Source organism: Oncorhynchus gorbuscha, linkage group LG24 (genome assembly GCF_021184085.1).
Source record: "Oncorhynchus gorbuscha isolate QuinsamMale2020 ecotype Even-year linkage group LG24, OgorEven_v1.0, whole genome shotgun sequence".
Taxonomy (NCBI): Eukaryota; Metazoa; Chordata; class Actinopteri; order Salmoniformes; family Salmonidae; genus Oncorhynchus; species Oncorhynchus gorbuscha.
In genome coordinates, this window is record NC_060196.1 from 26,040,685 (window position 1) to 26,067,131 (window position 26,447).

At 44.3% G+C, this 26,447-nt stretch overlaps 1 protein-coding gene and 1 pseudogene across 3 annotated transcripts; one reads left to right on the forward strand and one right to left on the reverse strand.

Moving 5' to 3' along the window:
• Positions 1-1,072: 1,072 nt before the first annotated feature.
• On the forward strand, positions 1,073-3,095 carry LOC124012380 (annotated as a pseudogene). The gene is made up of 3 exons (XR_006834717.1): positions 1,073-1,324; positions 1,431-1,594; positions 2,362-3,095. The product of XR_006834717.1 is annotated as an rRNA-processing protein UTP23 homolog (transcript).
• On the reverse strand, positions 3,085-15,605 carry LOC124012379 (double-strand-break repair protein rad21 homolog A-like). Of its 2 annotated transcripts, none has more exons than XM_046325946.1 (14): positions 15,366-15,605; positions 12,986-13,173; positions 10,932-11,061; positions 10,526-10,625; positions 10,240-10,346; positions 9,705-9,917; positions 9,334-9,453; positions 7,501-7,629; positions 6,988-7,211; positions 6,547-6,694; positions 6,117-6,262; positions 5,731-5,895; positions 5,352-5,435; positions 3,085-4,618 (listed from the first exon to the last, which is right to left on the reverse strand). In XM_046325946.1, the coding sequence occupies exons 2-14, from the start codon at positions 13,127-13,129 to the stop codon at positions 4,427-4,429; spliced, it is 1,902 nt and encodes a 633-aa protein (XP_046181902.1). In that variant the 5' UTR covers positions 13,130-13,173; positions 15,366-15,605; the 3' UTR covers positions 3,085-4,426. The 2 variants fall into 2 exon arrangements, with proteins under 2 accessions (XP_046181902.1, XP_046181903.1); XM_046325947.1 differs by lacking the exon at positions 15,366-15,605 and adding an exon at positions 13,689-13,722.
• Between the last annotated feature and the right edge of the window lie 10,842 nt (positions 15,606-26,447).

The following is a 26,447-nucleotide window of genomic DNA, read 5'->3' on the forward strand; positions in this document are numbered from 1 at the left end:
AACCCTTCAAACATTCAACTTCCAGCTGAAAACCCCCTCTAGCACCGGGGTCAGCGTACTCTCAAATGTTGCTTTTTACCATCATTGTAAGCACACAAACTATACGATACATTTATTCAACATAAGAATGAGTGAGTTTTTGTCACAACCCGGCTCGTGGGAAGTGACAAAGAGCTTTTATAGGTTCAGGGCACAAGTAATAATATATTAATAATCAATAGTTTTGCTCTTTATTTCACCATCTTACATATAAAACCTTACTCGACATGGATGCTTGTGAAAATAAAGGGTGGTACAGGACTGTTCTATGCATCAAAGGGATGGATGTACAGAGCCATATCCAGCTCTGAAAAAGTCACTGATAGCCCACATGGCTGCCAGGCTGCCATCTACCTTTGCACATAATAATTTGCCGACACAATGGTTAGAATGGTTAGACATGATTACAAATGGCAGAAGTATTTTCATACAGTATTTATTTATTTATGTTATTTACAAAGTTGGATGAAGGGTCTTTTCACACCCATGTAGCTCAGTGAGGTAATAATGTATTAATTGTGTAAAATGTTATTCTCCACAAGATTCGATTTTTAAAATTTACGTTTCACAAAATAATGTTTTTACTTCATATAGGCATATTTAATCATCAGTACTAGATGCCGCGTTCTTCTACTAGTCGAAACTCGGAAATGTCCAACTTACTAACTGGTTGAACACGGCACGTGTATAACTAACTACACCATTTAGCAAATCAGAAATGTCAGTTTCCTAGTTCTGACTAGTTTGTGAACGCGGTATCACAGCACATAACGGAACTGGCTTGAGACAGCAACGAAAGTCTTGCTTCTTTCGTTCTGTTTCTAGACGGACATATTTAGCTGTTACTCAACCGAGCAAACGTGTTTATCTAGCTTCTGTGTCGTTGTTTCCAGACGGACATATTTAGCTGTTACTCAACCGAGCAAACGTGTTTATATTTTCCGTGCTGCTTGATTTGTTATGAATCCGCGAATAGTGTGTACTAGTAAACCGCTACTGACGAACCTTTACAGAATATAGATAATGCTCCCCGATATGCAATTGCGTTAATTTGAGTGTGATTTTTCAGCAAGTAACGTTAATCCTAGCAAGCTACGTTAGTTACAATGAAGATCAAACGACAAAAAAAAACACTAATTTATACAAACACAACTTCAGTTTTAGAGAGCCCTTTCAAATTCTGATCGACGGGACGTTTTGCCAGGCGGTACTGAAGAAATAAGATCCAAATCAAAGAACAGATGCCGAAATACCTAATGGGAGAGGTGCAACTTTGTACTACAAAGTGAGTGGGGGTTCCTGTTGTGTTAGTCAATATCACACTGTCATGAGTTTTACCCAATGACTTTTTTTTACTATTCAGTTTAAATATGTGTTTTTATGTCATACAGTTGTGCTCTGAAGGAACTTGAATCAACGAAGGACCTCTATGGTGCCAAACTCATCCTGCAGCGGTATCAGGTTAGGAACTGCGAGCATTTCAAGAACCCCGTCTCTGTGTCTGCTGTCAATGCTGGAAGGGACTATTCCTCACCACTACTTTGTTGTCAGACAGGTATGTGTTATATCTCATCTTTATGTACCTGGGTCAATCAATGATGGAGTTTCCCTGCTTAGATGTTGCATGCATCAACCAATGGTTGTGTGCTATCTCAATTGACTGTAGTTGGGCACCAGATTGCTATAACACGGGCTTGTGTTCCTCTGCTCAGATGTTGCTGACACATGCCAGATCTTACAACCATGGATAGGTGTCAGCTAACCACATATGTTATAGCAATCTGGTGCCCAATGGCACAATTGATGACGTGGCAAGCAACCATTGGTTGATTCATGCAACATCTGCGCAGGGGAACGCAACGATGTGGTTAGCTGCTACGTGAAATACCTATCCAGGCGTTGAGACCTGGTATGCGTCAGCAACGCTTGAGCAGAGGGAACATGGCCAATGTCCTAGACCAGGGTTCCCCAACTTGCGGGCTGAATTTGCTCCCCGGGTGGTTTTATTTGGCCCCCCAAGTTTTGAACAAGTCATTTTAATTTTGAAAATCTGTTCCAACGTATAAGAGAGACTCATGTAAGCAAGGATTAAAGTTATTGTTTTAGTCTAATATTCTATGTTTGGGCTTTTTGTGGTCTATTTGCAGTCTATAAATGATTTGTAATTATGTTCCAACTGCTCAAGAAAAAATTGTTGATTATCCTTGTGCTAGACACTTGTCTCGTCAGCATCAACAACCAATAGTGCCCCCTATCTAGCTGCATGCATCCAGTTTATACCAGATGCATTGAGTCACTTCTTCCTGTCTGTTTACATTTCAGGACCAAGAGGTGACATCAGGCCTGAAGATCCCAGGCGTGCCACTCCTGTATATCATCCTCAACACCATAGTGTTGGACAAGCCCAGCCTATGCTCTGTGAACCATGTGCAGGCTGTGGCTCTGAGAGAGATGGTCACCCCAGCAGCAGAGCATCAACAACCTGAAGGAGTTGCAGGGGATTGGGCAGGATGGAGAGCACCAGGGCAAGAAGCGTAAGAGGAAAATCTCCAACCCCAACCTGCTCAGCTGCCTGAAGAAGAAAAAGACACAGACACAGCTGCTTAAGACTGAGGGTAAAAATAAGTCTGCAAAGGAAAGTCGCAAGTGAGAGGGAGGGGAGGGTCCATCCCTAAAACCAACCCCAAACCCCTAGTGGTAGGAAGAGATGTATGTTTTGAGGGCAGGATATAAATGTTTTTCCCTCCCCAAAAGTTGAACTGAATATAAGAAATAAATATTAATATATATATACATAATCTCTACTAAACCAATTTGCTCCTCTATTTGCCAGTTTAAAGGTATCCCAATTCAATGTCTGGAGAACATATTTTGCAGAAGCACACAGCCATGTCAGCATGCTTCTAAAAAATGTATCCTTAAACAGTTCAATCTTGTTTGAACATCAGAAGGTATTGATCAAAGTCATTATAGTAAGTCCATAGCAATTATATCCAATTCACTGGCTCAATGAACCAGCTATGAAAAGGATTCATTGACATGAACTGTTGAAACCGGATTCATTTTATTAGAAAAGTAACAAGTTGCTGGGCCTCAGGACTACATCATAATACACTTCAGCAACAGTATCTACAAGGTGTCATTTTGGGTTTTATACAAAAAGGAGAATGCAAGTTTACCGGTGCAGAGTTAAAGGGATAAGCTGAAACATTACATGATATACAATTTCAGAAGTTAGTGGGTGTCAAAACAATGCATTTGTAGTTATGAACCATAAGATGAGCAATATCGTATTCAAGCTATCGAAGAATGACTCTCAACAAGTGAATTAAGACTTCCCAGTAGTTATCAACTATCTTTTAGATTATTAATACCAAATAAAAGTTTCTCTAGTTGCCAGAGATTACTTGACATTGAGCTGCATCAAAGAGTTGATGAATAAAATGTCATTTCTGGACACCCACAATTGAAATTTAGATTTTGTTAAATAGCTTAAAATATCTGATGTGAAAAAAAGTCTTATTCTGGTCAAACCATTTAACATAGATAATTGATACAAGTATTTTCATTGACACAGTATGTGACTTAAAAGGGAATTATTCAAGTAATACCATAAAATGCAATTCAGGAGGAACTACTTGGAATAAAAAACATATGAAACTGGAGCAGGCAATGAGGGTAGAGTTTCTATTTTTAAAAATCTACATGATTTAAACCTGTAATTAGGCAAGTACGTTAACAAATTCTTCTTTACAATGACGGCCGATGCTGGGCCAATTGTGCGCCGCCCTATGGGATTCCCAATCGCAGCCGGGTGTGATACAGCTTGGATTCGAACCAGGGACTGTAGTGACGCCTCTTGCACTGAGATGCAGTGCCTTGCGCCACTCTGGAGCCCATTCTCAAATCCCACAACAATGGAGACCTAAATGTCTGCCGATATAAAAACAAATTACAGTCAAGGACTGTAAAAGCAGAATTAAGAACAACCCCATTGGAATGCTTGAAGCTACTAAAATACCATTGGTCTTCAAAATAAGATTGCTGGTGGATGCAATTCAGTCGAGTGTTTCAGAAACTTCCTCAATACTACATGCTCCTTTTAGCTAAAGGGTATAAAACATAACTATTTTTTAATGGGAGAGAAATAGAACCTTGGAAAGCAACATGATTGGATTAACACTCACATTCTAGCAAAACAAAGCGCTTTCATTGGATAACAAAAGCCCAAAATACACAGAATTACAATCCCACCATTCATGATTCAGAGACCTCATCCCCAACACTTGACCTTTAAAAAACATTCTTATCTCAAGAAAGACAAAAACACTTAGGTAAGAGGATAAAAAAAAAAAAATTCAGAGTAAAAGCAGCCAGTGTTGAGTCTCTAGATGAGGTGGAAGCGGGCTCCGGGGGTGGCGATGATGTCGCTGTATGGCTCGGTCTGGTTGAGCTCCACCGCCTGCTGCTTTTTCAGAACCAGGAAACTGTAGAACTTGGCGGCAGCCTGCTTCTTGTTGTTGTTCCTGCACAAATCCAGCAGGCTAATTTGCTGGGCTCCTGTCTTGGCCATCACCCTCTGAAGGGAGGGAGAGAACTGTTAGGTCACAGCTAACATGCTGACCACACCGGTCACGTGCATGGCAAAAATAAATTGACATGTTTCTCAATCATTGCACCCGCACTGCTCGTGAGCATCTGCATTGCCAGTCGATAAAATGGAAGTTGATTGAATTTGTGACACAGAAAGCGCTGTAAATCCTGCCTCTCCCCATTGTTTTTTAGAAGCATATACCCACGTGGGTGATTGAAAGATGAACTGAGGTCGGTTGTAGTAATGCACCTTATGAAAGTTAACTGCCAATCGCCATAAAGTCCAAAGACGAAAAAGAAGACTGGAAGGAGGAGAGATGACTAGAAACGATTAATTTGACCGTTTTATGTTTGGATTAATTGTCGGAGTAGAGGATCTTGTGCATTTCAGGTAAAATCCCAGGACAAATAAGCTAGCAACTGCAAGCTAGCTAAATAGGACAAATTAGCTAGCAAATGCAAGCTAGCTAGCTAAATTGCCATAAATGTATAAAGCTTTTTGACTTGTTCCCAAATTAATATAATTGGTTCAGAGTTTTTGATATTTCAACATGCGTGTTATCGCGTTTGGTGTGGGGGGACAAAATCCATTTGTGCACAATGGCGTCTGGTTTGGGCATGGCGTAAGACCTGGTTCTGGTTAGTAATGTAGGGGTTGTTCACTTGGTGTGTCACAACGTTTAGTCAAGTTCTCTCGTAAAAGCTCTCCTATGACATACCTGCAGGCCGTGGAGCATCTGCTGGGTTCTCTTGTTCCACCTCCTCTCCTCTCGGTCCTGGTCACCGGCCTGACCCTCCTCATCCTGTCATTGAACACACATAACATTAACTCTACATACACATTAGCCAATGTACAAGCAACACAAGACCGGAAGTAGGCCTACACATTTAGCTTCAAAGGGAACATAAGACAGAATAGGTCAGTGATCACCAGCCATGGTCCCAAGAAAGCCAGTTTCCAGGCTATTCCTCCAGCCCTATACTAGCGCACGCAATCCCATCAGCTGTTTAGTGCTTGGAACACGAGCTTGCACACCCTGTAGCTCTCCAGGACCAGGGTTGGCGGTGACCTCTGGAAAATCTTTGTGTCTATCTCACCTCGTCTGAGCCGTCCTCTCCATCCTTCTTGTCCTTCTTCTCCTCTATCAGGTCGAGCTCGGGGAACTGGCTGAGGTTGGTGCTGTCCTCGGGGGGCAGCGACACTGTTATGTCCAACTGCTGGGACACGCCTGAATGGTTGGTGGCCTGTTCCAGAGTACCCATCTGGATGGAGAGAGGAAGCATGTTTAAGTGAGTGATTGAGTAGGGGGTTGAGTATGGGCAAAAAGGTAAAAGCAGGTCAAACTTCTACTATCAAAAAACACCAATGAGATCTTTCAGTACATACAATATCAAATTCCAAAAGCCTTGTATGCTTGACAAACTGTCTTTAAAGTTTCCCTAGCCATGGTTAAACGGCCTGAGAGGAGCAACACGGCATTTACGGGCAAGCCTGGCTCCGTGTCCTGTGCCTTGCGTTTCTGGCCGTGCGTGGAGGAGGGTAGGGGCATGACTGACTCGTCCAGGGTGGTCCTGCTGCCCTCCATGGTTGATGCCTGCAGCACACTGGGCTCCTCTAGGATGGTCTGGTCTGGAGCACATACAATTACACACAGAAAGAACATTAAAAACTATACCAAACCAGGGCAATTGAGTACAAGTACATGACTGTTATGGATGAGGTGCTTGTGTCAGATTGGGCGTAGGTCTCTACCCAAGTGTACAACTTTGAATGTGTCTACTACTTTGAATAGTATCCTATATCTTGATATTATATCCATGATGAGAGTTGGCCCTCTAGCCTATAATGGCATCCAATGTAGAGGATTGAACTGTTGCCATTCAGTAGTGCGTTAACCGAACGGAGTATCTCACCGATGATGTCCCTCTGCATAGCCTCCTCTCTGGGCACCTCAGGATTCTCCAAGTCCTTTAGGAACTCATCCAGGCTGTCTGCCTCACCTCCCTTCCTCCTCTTCCTCATTTCGTCTGGCACCAGGGGGGTCAGGGTGCGGGTGAACATCTACAGAAAGAAAGGGACAGAGAGTGAGAGGGGGAGAAAGAGGGAGAGAGGATAGAGTCAGTGCTGAAAAAATGAAGAGGCGAGGTAGCAACAACATGCACAAGCCCCTAAAAGTAGTGGCTACATTGACCTCAAACTAATTGTTGAGAATAGAAACAGATCTAGAAAAGCTCTAATGAAACATGCATACATCTGGGGGGAAACCAGAAAGCCATTTCCAGGTGCTGGATTGAGAACAATAACACAGTAAACAGCCCTTGTTTGTCTAACTACCAGACCAGTTGCTGGGTTACCTTGAGAATCCTGCTGTTCCAGAGGGGCTGTGCTGGCAGGGAGAAGAGCTTCTCCACGCCTCCAGTCTCTTTCCACATCATCAGCTTCTTGGTGGGCGGCGCAAGGTCCAGCGTGGTGACGATGTCAGAGTAGTCGCTGAGCTGGGCACGGATGGTCTTGCTGTCCAGCTCCTTCAGGTTGTCCACAATTAGCTTCCTCTTCCTCTTGGCTTTTGTTTCCTTCACTGTGAGTTGTAAAAGAGAAAGATAACTTAAGTGAATATTGACATTTGGTGGCAGAAGTAGGATCCAGGGTGAAAGGGATGCCTTGAAAGACGAGCAGACCTCAAAGTGTTAAATGTCTCGAGTGCTGCTAAACTCAAAGAAGAGCAGTGATGCTACTAATTGAGTATGTTATGGCACAGGCCTATCTGATGTAGTGACGGACATAACAGTACGGGTTTGTTATAATATAACATGAACATCAATATTTAAATATAATAATAATAATATTTATTGAGGTTGTGCGCAGACCTGTGATGTCGATGGGCTCCAGGGCGAAGGCCTCCTCCTCGTTGTGTACCAGCGTGGTCTGCTCTGTCTGGTCCTGCATGGCGGGCAGGAGCTCCGCTGGGCCTGAGTCTGGGCTGTCTGGACCTCCCGCTGCACACACACACACACAGTGTACAAAACATAAGAAAAGTAGATGAGGGGGAGGAGACTGTTTTTATGAGTAAGTTCATGTTTAAGTTTTACTCAGCACTGTCAACACTTTCTAGTCAAAACTTACAAGCCATAAAAATAAAGCCACATTCTACCTACAACCAGCACTGCAGCGGTAATGAATGCGTGCGTAGGAAAGTGTATTGATAGGCTTGTGTTATTAGCGGAGTGTGTTATATGTACACTACCGTTCAAAAGTTTGGGGTCACTCAGAAATGTCCTTGTTTTTGAAAGAAAAGCACTTTTTTCCCTCCATTAAAATAACATCAAATTGATCAGAAATACAGTGTAGACATTGTTAATGTTGCAAATGACTATTGTAGCTGAAAACGGCAGATTTATAAAATCAACCATCACTCCTGTGTTCCAATGGCACATTGTGTTAGCTTATCATTTTAAAAGGCTAATTGATGATTAGAAAACCCTTTTGCAATTATGTTAGCACAGCTGAAAACTGTTGTCCTGATTAAAGAAGCAATAAAACTGGCCTTCATTGGACGAGTTGAGTATCTGGAGCATCAGCATTTGCGGGTTCGATTACAGGCTCAAAATGGCCAGAAACAAAGACCTTTCTTCTGAAACTCGTCAGTCTATTCTTGTTCTGAGAAATTAAGGCTAAAGGCCAGTTTTATCGCTTCTTACACCCATGTAGATATTCCATTTCAAAATCAGCTGTTTCCAGCTACTGAAGTCATTTAGAACATTAATAATATCTACACTGTATTTCTGATCAATTTGAAGTTATTTTAAAATGGACGAAAAAAATGGCTTTTCTTTCAAAAACAAACCATTTCTAAGTGACCCCAAACTTTTCATCAGGTGTGTGTGTACACACACACACACACACACACACACACACACACACACGAACATTTCACTTTCTCTGGTCATAGGAGTAACATCATCAATTTGTGTATGAGGCAGAAATAATGCGGTGCAACTCGAGTTTCGCCATCAGCTGGAAGACGGTGTCCCTTTTCGGTCAGTGTCAGTGGAGGGACGATGAGAGGCGGACCCTGTCTGCACCCTTTGCCGAGACAGACCATCTGATGCAGGCTTCATCAGCCCAGTAAAATAATTAGCTTATAAAAATGTATGCACACTCAGCTGTGCATCACATGTAATACAACAACTGATCATATAGCCTACCTCAAAAATGATTCTGAGAAGAACAATGCATTGGCAAGACAAGCAAAGACCTTATGCAATGATGTTTTGGGCCTATAGCCTACTGCACAAACCTCATTACTACAGTACTGTTTTCAATAGGTTAATGTTGCATAGGCTCACATTTTTTAAGTCATGTTTAAAAAAATCTGAACAGTAGATCTCAGCTTGCAGTTTGACACAAAGTTATCTAGACTCAAAAAAGGTTGGTGACCTTTTTGTACCATCTAAATATCAGTGCAAAATATATTTTCCATAACCAAAGTGTTTTTAGCTGTTTGAAGCTGGTGTACGAAATTTAAGTACAGAAAGCATAGATATAGCGCACATAGAATATATCCACCACTTCTTAGACTTGCTTTCAATGAGAACGACAGCTGTAACACATTTCTATGTCCATTTGAAAATGTTACATATTGCAGCTTGAAAATTTAAAGCCACTTTTGGGAACAGCAAATGGTAAGTGTTGCAACTCACGTGAGAGGGCATCAAAGTCATCTTCGTCATCGTGGTCCTGCAGTCTCAGCACGCTCTCGGTGATGACGGGAGGGTCGTCGAAAATGCCATCCCCATCCTCGTTACTGAGGAGCTTGTCAACTAGAGACAGACAGGAGTGGCAATGCTCAGCAGGAGTTAAAACCTTAGCAAACAGGGTTTTTACACCAGACACATTCATTAATGTAAACAATTAATTGGCCACATTAGTCCCAATTACATCTCCTTCCTCCCACACCTGGGCACACTTCAAGAGGAAGGATATATTATTGGGACACACACAAGAGACAAGGAAAGAAAAGCTTGTAACATAATTTTGACATATCACAACCCAGGATATCCTTCCTTCTTACCCAGCATGCCTCCCTCGCTCTCAGCCATGGGGTCCTCTCCGAAGTCATCTTTGTACTGGTCGTCGTATTCCAGGTGGTTGGAGTTGTCTGGGATCTGGGCAACCGAGGTCTCTGGGTCTAGGAGCAGGTTAGAGGCTGACGCCCCGTGGATGATGTCCACCTCGAAGGCATTCTCCTCACGCATCATCTCCCGGTCGTCCATTCCAAAGTCAGCTGAAGGGGGAGAACATCGAGTATGTTTAGAATGCATTTTTGCAAGTGTACATACAGTGGTAATGAGTGGCGGTGTTTGTCGCACTAGGAAGGGAGGAGATAGGCTGGAGTATGGGTGCATTTCAAGCATCTGCCTGGATATGAAACCACGGTAAAAACATGGTAGACCACTACCAAGCATTTGCTATCACCTATCCAGATCAGTGCGGATGAGGTGAAGGAGTTGAAGAAAGGAAGCCACTACAGACTATTGAGATGCAGCCAAGGTTTAGTTTGAGGAGTGGGGTGGTGAAAGGATTGGCCTAGGAGGCCTGCTATGTACCGAAGTCATTCTCCTGCAGCAGGCTCAGGTTGCCCACCTCCTCCCTCATGGTGATCTCTTCCACTCGACTCTGGTTCAATGTGAATTGCTTGGTGACATCGATATCGCTGCAAAGACAACATAAATCACTAACACCGAATGAAGGAACATCTAATGCACTTGATACAAGCAAATCAATACTCGTAAGAGCATACAGAACATATACATCAATGGAGACAGAAAACTCGTCGATGCTACATGCAAAATCTCAAAAAACAAATTTCCTTTGATGACATGCAGGACTTACTCTAGGTCTGGTAGTGGCTGGTCGAAGTCGTGGAACTCTTCTGGCATGGTAATGGCGTTGTAGGCAGCTTCTCTGTTCTCCTCTGGCAGATCCACCACACCTGAGAGGGCAGGGATGGAGGCAGGGGTCAGGCTGGCACAGACCCACATAATACACAGCCATAACATCGTCCTACAATGTCAGTACAGTCTAGCAGCCCAGTGTGCCTCTTACAAGTTTCATATTGGGACTATTTCAGGAGTCCCCAATTTCAGTTCATTCAACAATGTATGAAAATGCCAAATATAAACAGCAAAATGAAGATTTAAATGAGATGGAGGTTGAGTCAAACTATAACTCGGAGTCTTGAATGTAAAAAAAACTAAGAATATGTTGGACCAGTCAAGCCCCCTAGACAATACATTACCTGGTCTGAAGGCCATCTTGATCTTGATGAATGCCTCATTACAGTCAGCCAACAAGTACTTGGCTTTCCTGTTGTAGATCCTTACCACCCCCAGGAGCAGATGACCTGATGTACGCAGGGCCATTTTCACCTGGACAATTAAAGAATAAGAAAGAACACTGTGTCCAGAAATACAAACCCCCCCGGCGAGATAATTCAATTCACTTCAAATCAGCATCTACAACTCTAGTATGCTCATCCGCCATGTCTTGACTAGAGGTCGACCGATTATGATTTTTCAACACAGATACCGATTATCGGAGGACCAAAAAAAGACGATACCGATATCTAACAATCACAACTATACTGAATGAACACTTATTTTTACTTAATATAATACATCAATAAAAATCTATTTAGTCTCAAATAAATAATGAAACATGTTCAATTTGGTTTAAATAATGCAAAAACAAAGTGTTGGAGAAGAGAGTAGAAAAGCTAACGTTTAAGTTCCTTGCTCAGAACATGAGAACATATGAAACCTTTTAACATGAGTCTTCAATATTCCCAGTTAAGAAGTTTTAGGTTGTAGTTATAGGACTACTTCTCTCTATACCATTTGTATTTCATATACCTTTGACTATTGGATGTTCTAATAGGTACTTTAGTATTGCCAGCCTAATATCGGGAGTTGATAGGCTTGAAGTCATAAACATAAACTTGAAGCATTGCGAAGAGCTGCTGGCAAACACAGCAAAGTGCTGTTTGAATGAATGCTTACGAGCCTGCTGCTGCCTACCACCGCTCAGTCAGACTGCTCTATCGAATCATAGACTTATATATAATCACACACAGAAATACGAGCCTTAGGTCATTAATATGGTCAAATCTGGAAACTGTCATTTCGAAAACATTTCGAAAACAAAACGTTTATTCTTTCAGTGAAATACGGAACCGTTCCGTATTTTATCTAACGGGTGGCATCCATAAGTCTAAATATTGCTGTTACATTGCACAACCTTCAATGTTATGTCAGAATTATGTAAAATTCTGGCGAATTAGTTCGTAACGAGCAAGGCGGCCCAAACTGTTGCATATACCCTGACTCTGCGTGCAATTTCCCTAGTTTAATATCGCCTGCTAACATGAATTTATTTTTACTAAATATGCAGGTTTAAAAATATATACTTCTGTGTATTGATTTTAAGAAAGGCGTTTATGGTTAGGTACATTCCTGCAACGATTGGGCTTTCTTCGCAAATGTGCTTTTGTTAAATCATCCCCCGTTTGACAAAGTTGGCTGTCTTTGTTAAGAAGAAATGGTCTTCACACAGTTTGCAACGAGCCAGGCGGCCCAAACTGCTGTATATACCCTGACCCTGTTGCACAGAACGCAACAGAAGTGACACAATTTTCCTAGTTAAAAGAAATTCATGTTAGCAGGCAATATTAGCTAAATATGCAGGTTTAAAAATATATACTTGTGTATCGGTTTTAAGAACGGCATTGGTGTTTATGGTTAGGTACACATTGGTGCAACTACAGTGCTTTTTTCATGAATGCGATTGTTAAATCACCCGTTTGGCGAAGTAGGCTGTGATTCAATGATAAATTAACAGGCACTGCATTGATTATATACAATGCAGGACAAGCTAGATAAACTAGTAATATAATCAACCATGTGTAGTTAACTAGTGATTATGTTAAGATTGATTGTTTTTATAAGATACGTTAAATGCTAGCTAGCACCTTACCTTGGATCCTTGCTGCACTCTCATAATAGGTAGTCAGCCTGCCACACAGTCTCCTCGTGGAGTGAAATGTAATCGGCCATGATCGGTGTCCAAAAATGCAGATTACCGATAGTTATGAAAACTTTGAAATCGGCCCTAATTAATCGACCAATAGGATTAATCGGTCGACCTCTCGTCTTGACCCTCAGCCAGCGAGTTGAAAATTGACCCTCGTCTACTGGTTTACACAACACTACCCTTACGGCAGCATTACTTTAATAGAGACTAGACACATGACTGAAACACATAATAGAAGCCCTGTATCAATGATCACTTGTTTACCTTGGGGCAGATGATGCTCTCCACACTGCTCTCCAGGTTGCATTCAAACACATGAGCCTTGGTGAGCTTCTTATCCCAGTGGGCCGCTAGCCAGATCTTGGCCAGCGGCCCACGTTTGCTGAGGACAAAGTGAGCATAAAACATTGTCCCAGCACCTTCTCACCTAAGGGTGAGGGGGGGACACCAACCTGCAGGGACAAAGGTTTAAAAAAAACATCCAATCACAAGAAGTGATACACTTTGATGGTCATATTGAATAAGGAAAGATTGAACTTTGAGAAATACATTGATTTATTTACACTTTGCATTAGTCAATTTGACAGTGTTATCAGTCCTCTCTGCTGGCAGACCAAAAAAACTCTCACACTACATTGCATGAGGAAAGTGCGTTGTGGATAAATGCTAATAAAATTAACAAATATCAATGATTGAATACTAAGAAATTAAATTAAGTAATTAAACCAATAACAATTGGGTAATTTTGTGATTTCCTTACTCAAGCTAACTAGTTAACGTAAACTCACCACCCCATTCCATACAAATGTGCGCAACCGCAACATTCAAACGAGGCTACAAAGAAAACTAATGGCACTGTCGCGACTGTGTTGACGTCAAAATCTGGGGTGTGAACTAGGTTTCTATTCAAGCGTTGATCGACATGATAATGGCTCTATAGTATTGGAGAAAAGTTGATAAAACTGACCCTCCGTTACATCTTGACGTGTCATGTCGTAACGGACAGCATGCATAAAGCAACTATTTATGTCTTACAATCTCTCTCCACCAGGTGTAGCACTTCTATCATCCTTTAAAAACAAGAAATGGACAGTGATGGGGGTAAGGAGGGGGGGGGGATACCTAGTCATTTTTGCATACGATCATCATTCTCAAAGCTGCTGTTTTACTTCTAAGATCACTTTAGCACCGCCCTAAAAACCAGATTCAAAATTCGACACAAACCTTCAAACGGGTATGTAATGATACATTATATAAACTCTTTATAGTGTTGTATTTACATTTTAGAGGCGATAAGGTGATAAGTTGGGCAGATCGAGTGAAAAAAAAAGCAATTTTCCCACACATCTCTCCTTCTCACTACCACGCATTAGTTTCACTTCCCCACCCGCCATTTTTTAAAAGTCCCGACGGGGCTCATTGCCTGCTTGAATTATGCAGAAACGGGCAGCGTTTAGGTCATGTAATTCATTCCGTTGGAAAGGGGAGAAATTGTGCTTTACAATGGTATTACGTTTTTGGGGGGCCAAAATAAGGGCAATTGTACGGACCAAGGCGATGTACGAGTTTACGTTAGCGACCGAGGCCCAATATGAGCGCTGTCCTGATCTTGACTCGGTACTGTTTGTTTTAATCAGACATTCATGATGCACCTGTTTATATAGCCTAAATAGGTGCCCCACTGACGCCATCGCTGGGTTGGCATTATGCCTATTATCTTAACATCTTCATTTTCATATAGAATTAGCTTGAGCACTTCATACCATTTTAATTCCACAGTGAACATAATTGTCCATCTCTTAGGGGACATAGTCCCCATACCGCAGGGGCGATCTTATGTTAGCCCTTGTCCTAGTGTCGAACTGGTAGCATATTGTTCTTATGTGCATAACTCACGTCGGAGAGTTTGGTAAAGTTCAAGCATAATCCTTTACTCTGGAATAACATGTTACAGGGCACAACATCCTAATCAGACACTCATCATGCACCTGTTTACATATCATAAATAGGTGCCCCCCTAACGCCATCTCTGGGTTGGCATTATGCCCATTATCTTAACACCGTCCATGTGGAGGGGGGCGTAGGTTGGCACAGCTGGTTTTCGTAAATTGAACCACATACTGTATTTAAACACATCGGAACATTTATTAACAATGGACAACTAGCTTAGTTGTCAAAAATGATTTTAAAAACTCGAGTACCTACTTAAATTAGTTAGGAAGCCAATAGTTTGAATTATAAAGAAAAATAAAAGATCCGGGACCTCGGCGCGAACCCAACTAGCTAACGGTAACCAGCAATCTTTTGAGGTTTTGCAGGAGACGCGCACGCCACAGTGATCCGAATTCATTTCGATACATATTAGTACAGTATAGCGTTCCAGTTTAATAAACCAAGGTGAATGTACTGTAGCTAAATACCCACAGTATAACAGGTAGGTAGTTAGCATAATATGCTAACTAATGTTACCGACCAGTGACACTGTGCAACGTACAGTAATCAACAACCTCCTGTCATTTCCAAAACAGAGCGCGTATTGTGATATGATTTTGTTGGTTCGTGTCTACAAAATCGGAATCTAACATGCAAAAAATGTTGCTTCATTCCAGTACATGAAAATATATTTAAAATGTAAACAACTCACCAATTACGCTCCAATTGTAGTTTTTTTTTGTTGGCGGCCGTAGTTTACTTTTTTCCACTCCTCCTCCCACTAAAAACAAACATAATGGCGCTGACTTTTTAGTTTCTTCCGCCCGCCCAAAGATTATTTTCAAATCCACAGGATGTTTACAAGACCGTCAGCGGTTTCTACTAGTTACCGCCACGAAGTCAAAATTGTATATTTGGTAAAAATGTATGAAAACAAAAATGAGTTTTTAGGTCTTACTATGTGGTTAGGTTTTAAATCACATTTTAATCAGATATATTTCTGAAATAGGCGGGGTTTATGACTTTGTGGCTGTGGTTACTAGTGACGACTCAAGTAAGCGGGTGGGGTCAGGCAACAGCGATCAAACAAACCCTGTCGTTTCCAACCTGAACAAATAAGTCATGGTAGGCAGAGACAAAACACGAGCTAACGATATTTTAAAACTTAATAATTAAGTCTACAAAACTTAGTCCACTCTGTTCAAAACATATTCTAGTTGTGGGAACAGAAAACCGTATTGAGATAAAATGTTTAATCGGATGAGAACATTTGCAGAATGTCACTCAAAGTCCATCTCCTGGCCACTGGACTTCTTCTCACTACCATATTTGATAGGTAGTGGAAACTCCATGCAGTTGCTTCACATGTCTACATCCGGTGAAATATCTGTTTCCTTGGTCTATCTGTGGCCATTGCCGATTTTAGCATGTAAATCTTGGGGGGGGAAACTCATTTTTTAAAATTGTATTTAGATGCATGCCAGCAAAGCCACTGAACAATATATTAATTGCACTACAACGGTGACTGACTGTTTAGCCCTACATAAAGCTGTTCTAACAGCAGAGCTTTCTTTTCAGCACCATGGAGTGAATCTTTACCACTGCTACACCTGGCTAATAACAGCCTTATCTGGCAGCGAAACAGTTCATTAAGCCTAATTTACCTTTAAAATGGACCTTCCTTTAAAAAAAACATAGCTGATATGGCTGACTTGCTTAAACAAATATGGTTTCTTACTGACAATTGAGATGTACAAACTATGTCATAAGAGGACAATGAGAGGGTAAGTGGCAATCCGCAATTTCGATTAAGACAGCAAGCTAGGACGGATGTAGTCAATATAACTATTTGTTCAGCACTTTTGAAATGTACAGTGACACAATTCAGAACATGGGCCTTTCTTACAGTATTCTCCTTGTACACCAAGTCAGAAGCGTAGGATAAATATCTTAATTTACCGAGGTTAGCTAGCCAGCTATTTGTCTTCCTTAACGTAGGAGACACTGCTAGCTAGCCAACAGCTAGCCAACGTCTACTGAATAGAACTTCCGCACTCAACAACCCGGTCGCATTCCGCTTCGCTCCACAGGTAGTATCACATTTTTCATTTCATTTCATTACAGCACAACGGTTTGATTTGTTTGATCGTAGCTAGCTACATAGCTAGCTACATAGCCGTCTGTGTATTACATTTACATTTAAGTCATTTAGCAGACGCTCTTATCCAGAGCGACTTACAAATTGGTGCATTCACCTTATGACATCCAGTGGAACAACCACTTTACAATAGTGCATCTAAATATTTTAAGGGGGAGGGGGTGAGAAGGATTACTTTATCCTATCCTAGGTATTCCTTAAAGAGGTGGGGTTTCAGGTGTCTCCGGAAGGTGGTGATTGACTCCGCTGTCCTGGCGTCGTGAGGGAGTTTGTTCCACCATTGGGGAGCCAGAGCAGCGAACAGTTTTGACTGAGCTGAGCAGGAACTGTACTTCCTCAGTGGTAGGGAGGCGAGCAGGCCAGAGGTGGATGAACGCAGTGCCCTTATTTGGGTGTAGGGCCTGATCAGAGCCTGGAGGTACTGAGGTGCCGTTCCCCTCACAGCTCCGTAGGCAAGCACCATGGTCTTGTAGCGGATGCGAGCTTCAACTGGAAGCCAGTGGAGAGAGCGGAGGAGCGGGGTGACGTGAGAGAACTTGGGAAGGTTGAACACTAGACAGGCTGCGGCGTTCTGGATGAGTTGTAGGGGTTTAATGGCACAGGCAGGGAGCCCAGCCAACAGCGAGTTGCAGTAATCCAGACGGGAGATGACAAGTGCCTGGATTAGGACCTGCGCCGCTTCCTGTGTGAGGCAGGGTCGTACTCTGCGGATGTTGTAGAGCATGAACCTACAGGAACGGGCCACCGCCTTGATGTTAGTTGAGAACGACAGTTTGTTGTCCAGGATCACGCCAAGGTTCTTAGCGCTCTGGGAGGAGGACACAATGGAGTTGTCAACCGTGATGGCGAGATCATGGAACGGGCAGTCCTTCCCGGGAGGAAGAGCAGCTCCGTCTTGCCGAAGTTCAGCTTGAGGTGGTGATCCGTCATCCACACTGATATGTCTGCCAGACATGCAGAGATGCGATTCGCCACCTGGTCATCAGAAGGGGGAAAGGAGAAGATTAATTGTGTGTCGTCTGCATAGCAATGATAGGAGAGACCATGTGAGGTTATGACAGAGCCAAGTGACTTGGTGTATAGCGAGAATAGGAGAGGGCCTAGAACAGAGCCCTGGGGACACCAGTGGTGAGAGCGCGTGGTGAGGAGACAGATTCTTGCCACGCCACCTGGTAGGAGCGACCTGTCAGGTAGGACGCAATCCAAGCGTGGGCCGCGCCGGAGATGCCCAACTCGGAGAGGGTGGAGAGGAGGATCTGATGGTTCACAGTATCGAAGGCAGCCGATAGGTCTAGAAGGATGAGAGCAGAGGAGAGAGAGTTAGCTTTAGCGGTGCGGAGCGCCTCCGTGATACAGAGAAGAGCAGTCTCAGTTGAATGACTAGTCTTGAAACCTGACTGATTTGGATCAAGAAGGTCATTCTGAGAGAGATAGCGGGAGAGCTGACCAAGGACGGCACGTTCAAGAGTTTTGGAGAGAAAAGAAAGAAGGGATACTGGTCTGTAGTTGTTGACATCGGAGGGATCGAGTGTAGGTTTTTTCAGAAGGGGTGCAACTCTCGCTCTCTTGAAGACGGAAGGGACGTAGCCAGCGGTCAGGGATAAGTTGATGAGCGAGGTGAGGTAAGGGAGAAGGTCTCCGGAAATGGTCTGGAGAAGAGAGGAGGGGATAGGGTCGAGCGGGCAGGTTGTTGGGCGGCCGGCCGTCACAAGACGCGAGATTTCATCTGGAGAGAGAGGGGAGAAAGAGGTCAGAGCACAGGGTAGGGCAGTGTGAGCAGAACCAGCGGTGTTGTTTGACTTAGCAAACGAGGATCGGATGTCGTCGATCTTCTTTTTCAAAATGGTTGACGAAGTCATCTGCAGAGAGGGAGGAGGGGGGGGGGGGAGGAGGATTCAGGAGGGAGGAGAATGTGGCAAAGAGCTTCCTAGGGTTAGAGGCAGATGCTTGGAATTTAGAGTGGTAGAAAGTGGCTTTAGCAGCAGAGACAGAGGAGGAAAATGTAGAGAGGAGGGAGTGAAAGGATGCCAGGTCCGCAGGGAGGCGAGTTTTCCTCCATTTCCGCTCGGCCTTCCGGAGCCCTGTTCTGTGAGCTCGCATTGAGTCGTCAAGCCACGGAGCGGGAGGGGAGGACCGAGCCGGCCTGGAAGATAGGGGACATAGAGAGTCAAAGGATGCAGAAAGGGAGGAGAGGAGGGTTGAGGAGGCAGAATCAGGAGATAGGTTGGAGAAGGTTTGAGCAGAGGGAAGAGATGATAGGATGGAAGAGGAGAGAGTAGCGGGGGAGAGAGAGCGAAGGTTGGGACGGCGCGATACCATCCGAGTAGGGGCAGTGTGGGAAGTGTTGGATGAGAGCGAGAGGGAAAAGGATACAAAGATAATTGTGTAGTCTAGAGCGATTTTCTAGGTTAGCTAGCCAGCTATTGTCGTTCTTTTAACGTAACGTAACGTAATCAACAGTGCTAGCTAGCCAGCTAGCCCCCGAATAGCAGCACTGTAGAAACTACTACACTCAACGGAACGACTTGATTAGTGTAGTGTCAACAACGCAGCCACTGTCAGCTAGCCTACAAAGTCAACAACGCAGCCACTGCCAGCTAGCCTACTTCAGCAGTACTGTATCATTTTTAATAATTTTAGTCAATAAGATTCTTGCTACGTAAGCTTAACTTTCTGAACATTCGAGACGTGTAGTCACCTTGTCATTCCAATCTCCTTGCATTAGCGTAGCCTCTTCTGTAGCCTGTCAACTATGTGTCTGTCTATCCCTGTTCTCTCCTCTCTGCACAGACCATACAAACGCTCCACACCGCGTGGCCGCTGCCACCCTAATCTGGTGGTCCCAGCGCGCACGACCCACGTGGAGTTCCAGGTCTCCGGTAGCCTCTGGAACTGCCGATCTGCAGCCAACAAGGCAGAGTTCATCTCAGCCTATGCCTCCCTCCAGTCCCTTGACTTCTTGGCACTGACAGAAACATGGATCACCACAGATAACACTGCTACTCCTACTGCTCTCTCTTCGTCCGCCCACGTGTTCTCGCACACCCCGAGAGCTTCTGGTCAGCGGGGTGGTGGCATAGGGATCCTTATCTCTCCCATGTGGTCATTCTCTCTTTCTCCCCTTACCCATCTGTCTATCGCCTCCTTTGAATTTCATGCTGTCACAGTTACCAGCCCTTTCAAGCTTAACATCCTTATCATTTATCGCCCTCCAGGTCCCCTCGGAGAGTTCATCAATGAGCTTGATGCCTTGATAAGCTCCTTTCCTGAGGACGGCTCACCTCTCACAGTTCTGGGCGACTTTAACCTCCCCACGTCTACCTTTGACTCATTCCTCTCTGCCTCCTTCTTTCCACTCCTCTCCTCTTTTGACCTCACCCTCTCACCTTCCCCCCTACTCACAAGGCAGGCAATACGCTCGACCTCATCTTTACTAGATGCTGTTCTTCCACTAACCTCATTGCAACTCCCCTCCAAGTCTCCGACCACTACCTTGTATCCTTTTCCCTCTCGCTCTCATCCAACACTTCCCACACTGCCCCTACTCGGATGGTATCGCGCCGTCCCAACCTTCGCTCTCTCTCCCCCGCTACTCTCTCCTCTTCCATCCTATCATCTCTTCCCTCTGCTCAAACCTTCTCCAACCTATCTCCTGATTCTGCCTCCTCAACCCTCCTCTCCTCCCTTTCTGCATCCTTTGACTCTCTATGTCCCCTATCTTCCAGGCCGGCTCGGTCCTCCCCTCCCGCTCCGTGGCTTGACGACTCAATGCGAGCTCACAGAACAGGGCTCCGGAAGGCCGAGCGGAAATGGAGGAAAACTCGCCTCCCTGCGGACCTGGCATCCTTTCACTCCCTCCTCTCTACATTTTCCTCCTCTGTCTCTGCTGCTAAAGCCACTTTCTACCACTCTAAATTCCAAGCATCTGCCTCTAACCCTAGGAAGCTCTTTGCCACATTCTCCTCCCTCCTGAATCCTCCTCCCCCTCCCCCTCCTCCCTCTCTGCAGATGACTTCGTCAACCATTTTGAAAAGAAGATCGACGACATCCGATCCTCGTTTGCTAAGTCAAACAACACCGCTGGTTCTGCTCACACTGCCCTACCCTGTGCTCTGACCTCTTTCTCCCCTCTCTCTCCAGATGAAATCTCGCGTCTTGTGACGGCCGGCCGCCCAACAACCTGCCCGCTCGACCCTATCCCCTCCTCTCTTCTCCAGACCATTTCCGGAGACCTTCTCCCTTACCTCACCTCGCTCATCAACTTATCCCTGACCGCTGGCTACGTCCCTTCCGTCTTCAAGAGAGCGAGAGTTGCACCCCTTCTGAAAAAACCTACACTCGATCCCTCCGATGTCAACAACTACAGACCAGTATCCCTTCTTTCTTTTCTCTCCAAAACTCTTGAACGTGCCGTCCTTGGTCAGCTCTCCCGCTATCTCTCTCAGAATGACCTTCTTGATCCAAATCAGTCAGGTTTCAAGACTAGTCATTCAACTGAGACTGCTCTTCTCTGTATCACGGAGGCGCTCCGCACCGCTAAAGCTAACTCTCTCTCCTCTGCTCTTATCCTTCTAGACCTATCGGCTGCCTTCGATACTGTGAACCATCAGATCCTCCTCTCCACCCTCTCCGAGTTGGGCATCTCCGGCGCGGCCCACGCTTGGATTGCGTCCTACCTGACAGGTCGCTCCTACCAGGTGGCGTGGCGAGAATCTGTCTCCTCACCACGCGCTCTCACCACTGGTGTCCCCCAGGGCTCTGTTCTAGGCCCTCTCCTATTCTCGCTATACACCAAGTCACTTGGCTCTGTCATAACCTCACATGGTCTCTCCTATCATTGCTATGCAGACGACACACAATTAATCTTCTCCTTTCCCCCTTCTGATGACCAGGTGGCGAATCGCATCTCTGCATGTCTGGCAGACATATCAGTGTGGATGACGGATCACCACCTCAAGCTGAACTTCGGCAAGACGGAGCTGCTCTTCCTCCCGGGGAAGGACTGCCCGTTCCATGATCTCGCCATCACGGTTGACAACTCCATTGTGTCCTCCTCCCAGAGCGCTAAGAACCTTGGCGTGATCCTGGACAACAAACTGTCGTTCTCAACTAACATCAAGGCGGTGGCCCGTTCCTGTAGGTTCATGCTCTACAACATCCGCAGAGTACGACCCTGCCTCACACAGGAAGCGGCGCAGGTCCTAATCCAGGCACTTGTCATCTCCCGTCTGGATTACTGCAACTCGCTGTTGGCTGGGCTCCCTGCCTGTGCCATTAAACCCCTACAACTCATCCAGAACGCCGCAGCCCGTCTAGTGTTCAACCTTCCCAAGTTCTCTCACGTCACCCCGCTCCTCCGCTCTCTCCACTGGCTTCCAGTTGAAGCTCGCATCCGCTACAAGACCATGGTGCTTGCCTACGGAGCTGTGAGGGGAACGGCACCTCAGTACCTCCAGGCTCTGATCAGGCCCTACACCCAAATAAGGGCACTGCGTTCATCCACCTCTGGCCTGCTCGCCTCCCTACCACTGAGGAAGTACAGTTCCCGCTCAGCTCAGTCAAAACTGTTCGCTGCTCTGGCTCCCCAATGGTGGAACAAACTCCCTCACGACGCCAGGACAGCGGAGTCAATCACCACCTTCCGGAGACACCTGAAACCCCACCTCTTTAAGGAATACCTAGGATAGGATAAAGTAATCCTTCTCACCCCCCTCCCCCCTTAAAATATTTAGATGCTCTATTGTAAAGTGGTTGTTCCACTGGATGTCATAAGGTGAATGCACCAATTTGTAAGTCGCTCTGGATAAGAGCGTCTGCTAAATGACTTAAATGTAATGTAAATGTATAAATAAAGGGGGCATATTTTTGTTTAACCTTTATTTAACTAGGCAAGTCCGTTATGAACAAATTCTTATTTAAAATGATGGCCTACCCCATCCAAACCCTAATGACACTGGGCCAATTGTGCACCGCCCTATGAGACTCCCTACAGCCTGGAATTGAACCAGGGTCTGTAGTGACACCTCTAGCACTGAGATGCAGTGTCTTAGACCGCTGCGCCAATCGGGAACCCAAATATATAAGCAGACAATGAAAGCTTGTACAATATGAGCCTGTGTAGTAGGGATGTGATTTGAATGTGACTGGAGGAGTGGGATGGTTGATTGATTTAATTTTGTATTATCTCGGATCGACCCACCTTCCTGCAATGGAATATATTATTTTTGTTTTGTTTCAATACCCCGTACAGTAGGTGGTGGCAGTACACCAATAGGTGTAGTCTGCCTTAAAACTTTAAAGAAGAAGAAGAAAGAGCGAGCACGAGACAGAGCAATGACATAGTGCACATACTCAAATCAAATTGGCCACATACACATGGTTAGCAGATGTCATTGCGAGTGTAGGGAAACGTTTGTGCTTCTAGTTCCGACAGTGCAGCAATATCTAACAAGTAATCTAACAATTCCAAAACAACTATCTAACACACACAAATCTAAGTAAAGGAATGGAATAAGAATATATACATAAACATATGAATGAGCAATGACCGAGCGGCATAGGCAAGTACAGTTCCCGCTCAGCCCAGTCAAAACTGTTCGCTGCTCTGGCTCCCCAATGGTGGAACAAACTCCCTCATGACGCCAGGACAGCGGAGTCAATCACCACCTTCCGGAGACACCTGAAACCCCACCTCTTTAAGGAATACCTAGGATAGGATAAAGTAATCCTTCTCACCCCCCCTCCCCCACCTTAAAATATTTAGATGCACTATTGTAAAGTGGCTGTTCCACTGGATGTCATAAGGTGAATGCACCAATTTGTAAGTCGCTCTGGATAAGAGCGTCTGCTAAATGACTTAAATGTAAATGTTAAATGCAAGATGCAATAAATTGTAAAAAATACAGTATGTACATATTAGATGAGTAATGCAAGATGTGTAAACATTATTAAAGTGGCATTATTAAAGTGGCCAATGATTTCAAGTCTGTATATAGGCAGTCTGATATATTAACAGTCTGATGGCCTTGAGATAGAAGCTATTTTTCAGTCTCTGCTTTGATGCACTTGTACTGACCTCGCCTTCTGGATGGTAGTGGGGTGAACAGGCAGTGTGTGGGTGGCAGTGGGTGGTTGTTGTCCTTGATGATCTTTTTGGCCTTTCTGTGACATCGGGTGCTGTAGGTGTCCTGGAGGGTAGGTAGTTTGCCCCCGGTGATGCGTTGTGCAGAACACACCACCCTCTAGAGAGCCCTGCAGTTATGGACGATGCAGTTGCCGTACCAGGCGGTGATGCAGCCCAACAGGATGCTCTCAATTGTGCATCTGTAAAGGTTTGTGAGGGTTTTTAGGTGTCTACTTATATATTTTGATTTGATTAAAATTTTGGTTCCTACATTATTCCATATGTGTTATTTCATAGTTTTGATGTCTTCTCTATTATTCTACAATGTTGAAAATAGCTATAAAAATATTATTTTTAAACTTCAATGTGTAGGTGTGTCCAAACTTTTGACTGGAACTGTATATACATTTTTAAGAGAAATATGTCATCCCCGAAGAGGTGGAAGTCTGCCTCTTCTTCGGTGGAGCTTAACCCTATCTGTTCCTACCACAGGCGAACAGCCTGATAGGACTGGACATTACCACTCAACACACGCTGTAATTCTTCTGAAGTGAAATCTCCTACCCCCAAGTACTTCTCTGCAGCTGCCACCACAAAATCAATTTTCTGTGACTGATGTTCCATCTCTGTGGTACAGTTGACAACCATTGCTATGAATGCTAAGAAGCCAAGCTTACAGAAACATATTACTCATTGGTCTATCCCTCTGCTCTGGCACAGATCTACTACTCACAGGGATCCTCTCAGAATCCCTCACCTTTGATCCACCCTACTCTACATAAATCAATTTTCTCTGACGGATGTTCCATCTCTGTGGTACAGTTGACAACCATTGCTATGAATGCTAAGAAGCCAAGCTTATGACACCTTCGACACTACTCTGACCTGGCCACCTCAACCTACCTCGCGCACCGGACACCTCCAATCCCCAGCAACATGAGCACCCCTACAGTTGACACACACAACTTTTCTCACCAAAACTAGGAGGTGGAAATAGTGCAGCGGCAGCATCAGCACTACAATGTACACGAGACTAATCTGAAATACTTCTCGGAATCTATCCTGCTGTGCGGAAGAATGCCGCGTTAGAGTGATCCAACATAGTGCTACATAATGGTAGCACATTTTGGACAGTCTCAGTGGTCCTCCACCCTTGAAGACTCTGATAATGCTTGTATTTCTTTTTTGACCAAAATGTTAAAGAGATTCTCTGTACTTGGTTATACTTTTTTAGAAAGTATCACTCACAAGCCAAAAGTGCCTGCCTGAAAATGACATACTATATCACATAGCCGCAGATACATCTTTGCACGCTCTTGCATTCTCTCAACCAGCTTCACCTGGAATGCTTTTCCAACAGTCTTGAAGATGTTCCCACATATGCTGAACACTTCTTGGCTGCTTTTCCTTCACTCTGTGGTCCAACTAATCTCAAACCATCTCAATTGGGTGGATGGCAGGTGATTGTGGAGGACAGGTCATCTGATGCAGCACTCCATTTAATTTTTTTATTTTACCAATATTTAATTAGGCAAGTCAGTTAAGAACAAATTCTTATTTTCAATGACGGCCTAGGAACAATGGGTTAATTGCCTTGTTTAGGGGCGGAACGACATATTTTTACCTTGTCAGCTCAGGGATTCCATCTTGCAACCTTTTGGTTACTAGTCCAATGCTCTAACCACTAGGCTACCTGCCCACCCCATCACTCTCCTTGGTCAAATAGTCCCAACACAGCCTGGAGGTGTGTTGGGTCATTGTCCTGTTGAAAAACAAATCATAGTACCACGAAGCGCAAACCAGATAGGATGGCGTATAGCTGCAGAATAGCTGGAGGTGTGTTGGGTCATTGGCGTATTGCCAACCATGCTGGTTAAGTGTACCTTGAATTCTAAATAAATCACTGACAATGTCACCAGCAAAGCACCCCCACACCATCACACCTCCTCCATGCTTCACGGTGGGAACCACACAAGCAGAGATAATCTGTTCAACTACTCTGCGTCTCACAAAGACACGACGGTTGGAACCGATAATATCATCATACCAAAGGACAGATTTCCACCTGTCTAATGTCCATTGCTCGTGTTTCTTGGCCCAAGCAAGTCTCTTCTTCTTATTGGTGTCCTTTAGTAGTGATTTCTTTGCAGCAATTCGACCACAAAGGCCTAATTTATGTAGTCTCCTCTGAACAGTTGATGTTAAGATGTGTCTGTTACTTGAACTCTGAAGCATTTATTTGGGCTGCAATTTCTGAGGCTGGTAACTCTGATGCACTTATCCTTTGCAGCAGAGGTAACTCTGGGTATTCCTTTCCTGTGGTGATCCTCATGAGAGCCAGTTTCCTCATAGAGCTTGATGGTTTTTGCGACTGCACTTGAAGAAACTTTCAAAGTTCTTGAAATGTTCTGTATTGACTGACCTTCATGTCTTAAAGTAATGATGGACTGTTGTTTCTCTTTGCTTATTTGAGTTGTTCTTGCCATAATATGGACTCTTGTACCAAATATTTG

Excerpts from the sequence above, each read along its gene's own strand:
- LOC124012379 (XM_046325946.1), bottom strand. The coding sequence starts at position 13,129 with ATGTTTTATGCTCACTTTGTCCTCAGCAAACGTGGGCCGCTGGCCAAG. Across the intron at positions 9,918-10,239 it reads GCTGCAGGAGAATGACTTCG|CTGACTTTGGAATGGACGAC; the intron begins GTACATAGCAGG and ends CTCCCCCTTCAG. Across the intron at positions 7,630-9,333 it reads TGACTTTGATGCCCTCTCAC|CGGGAGGTCCAGACAGCCCA; the intron begins GTGAGTTGCAAC and ends GTGTGTGTGCAG.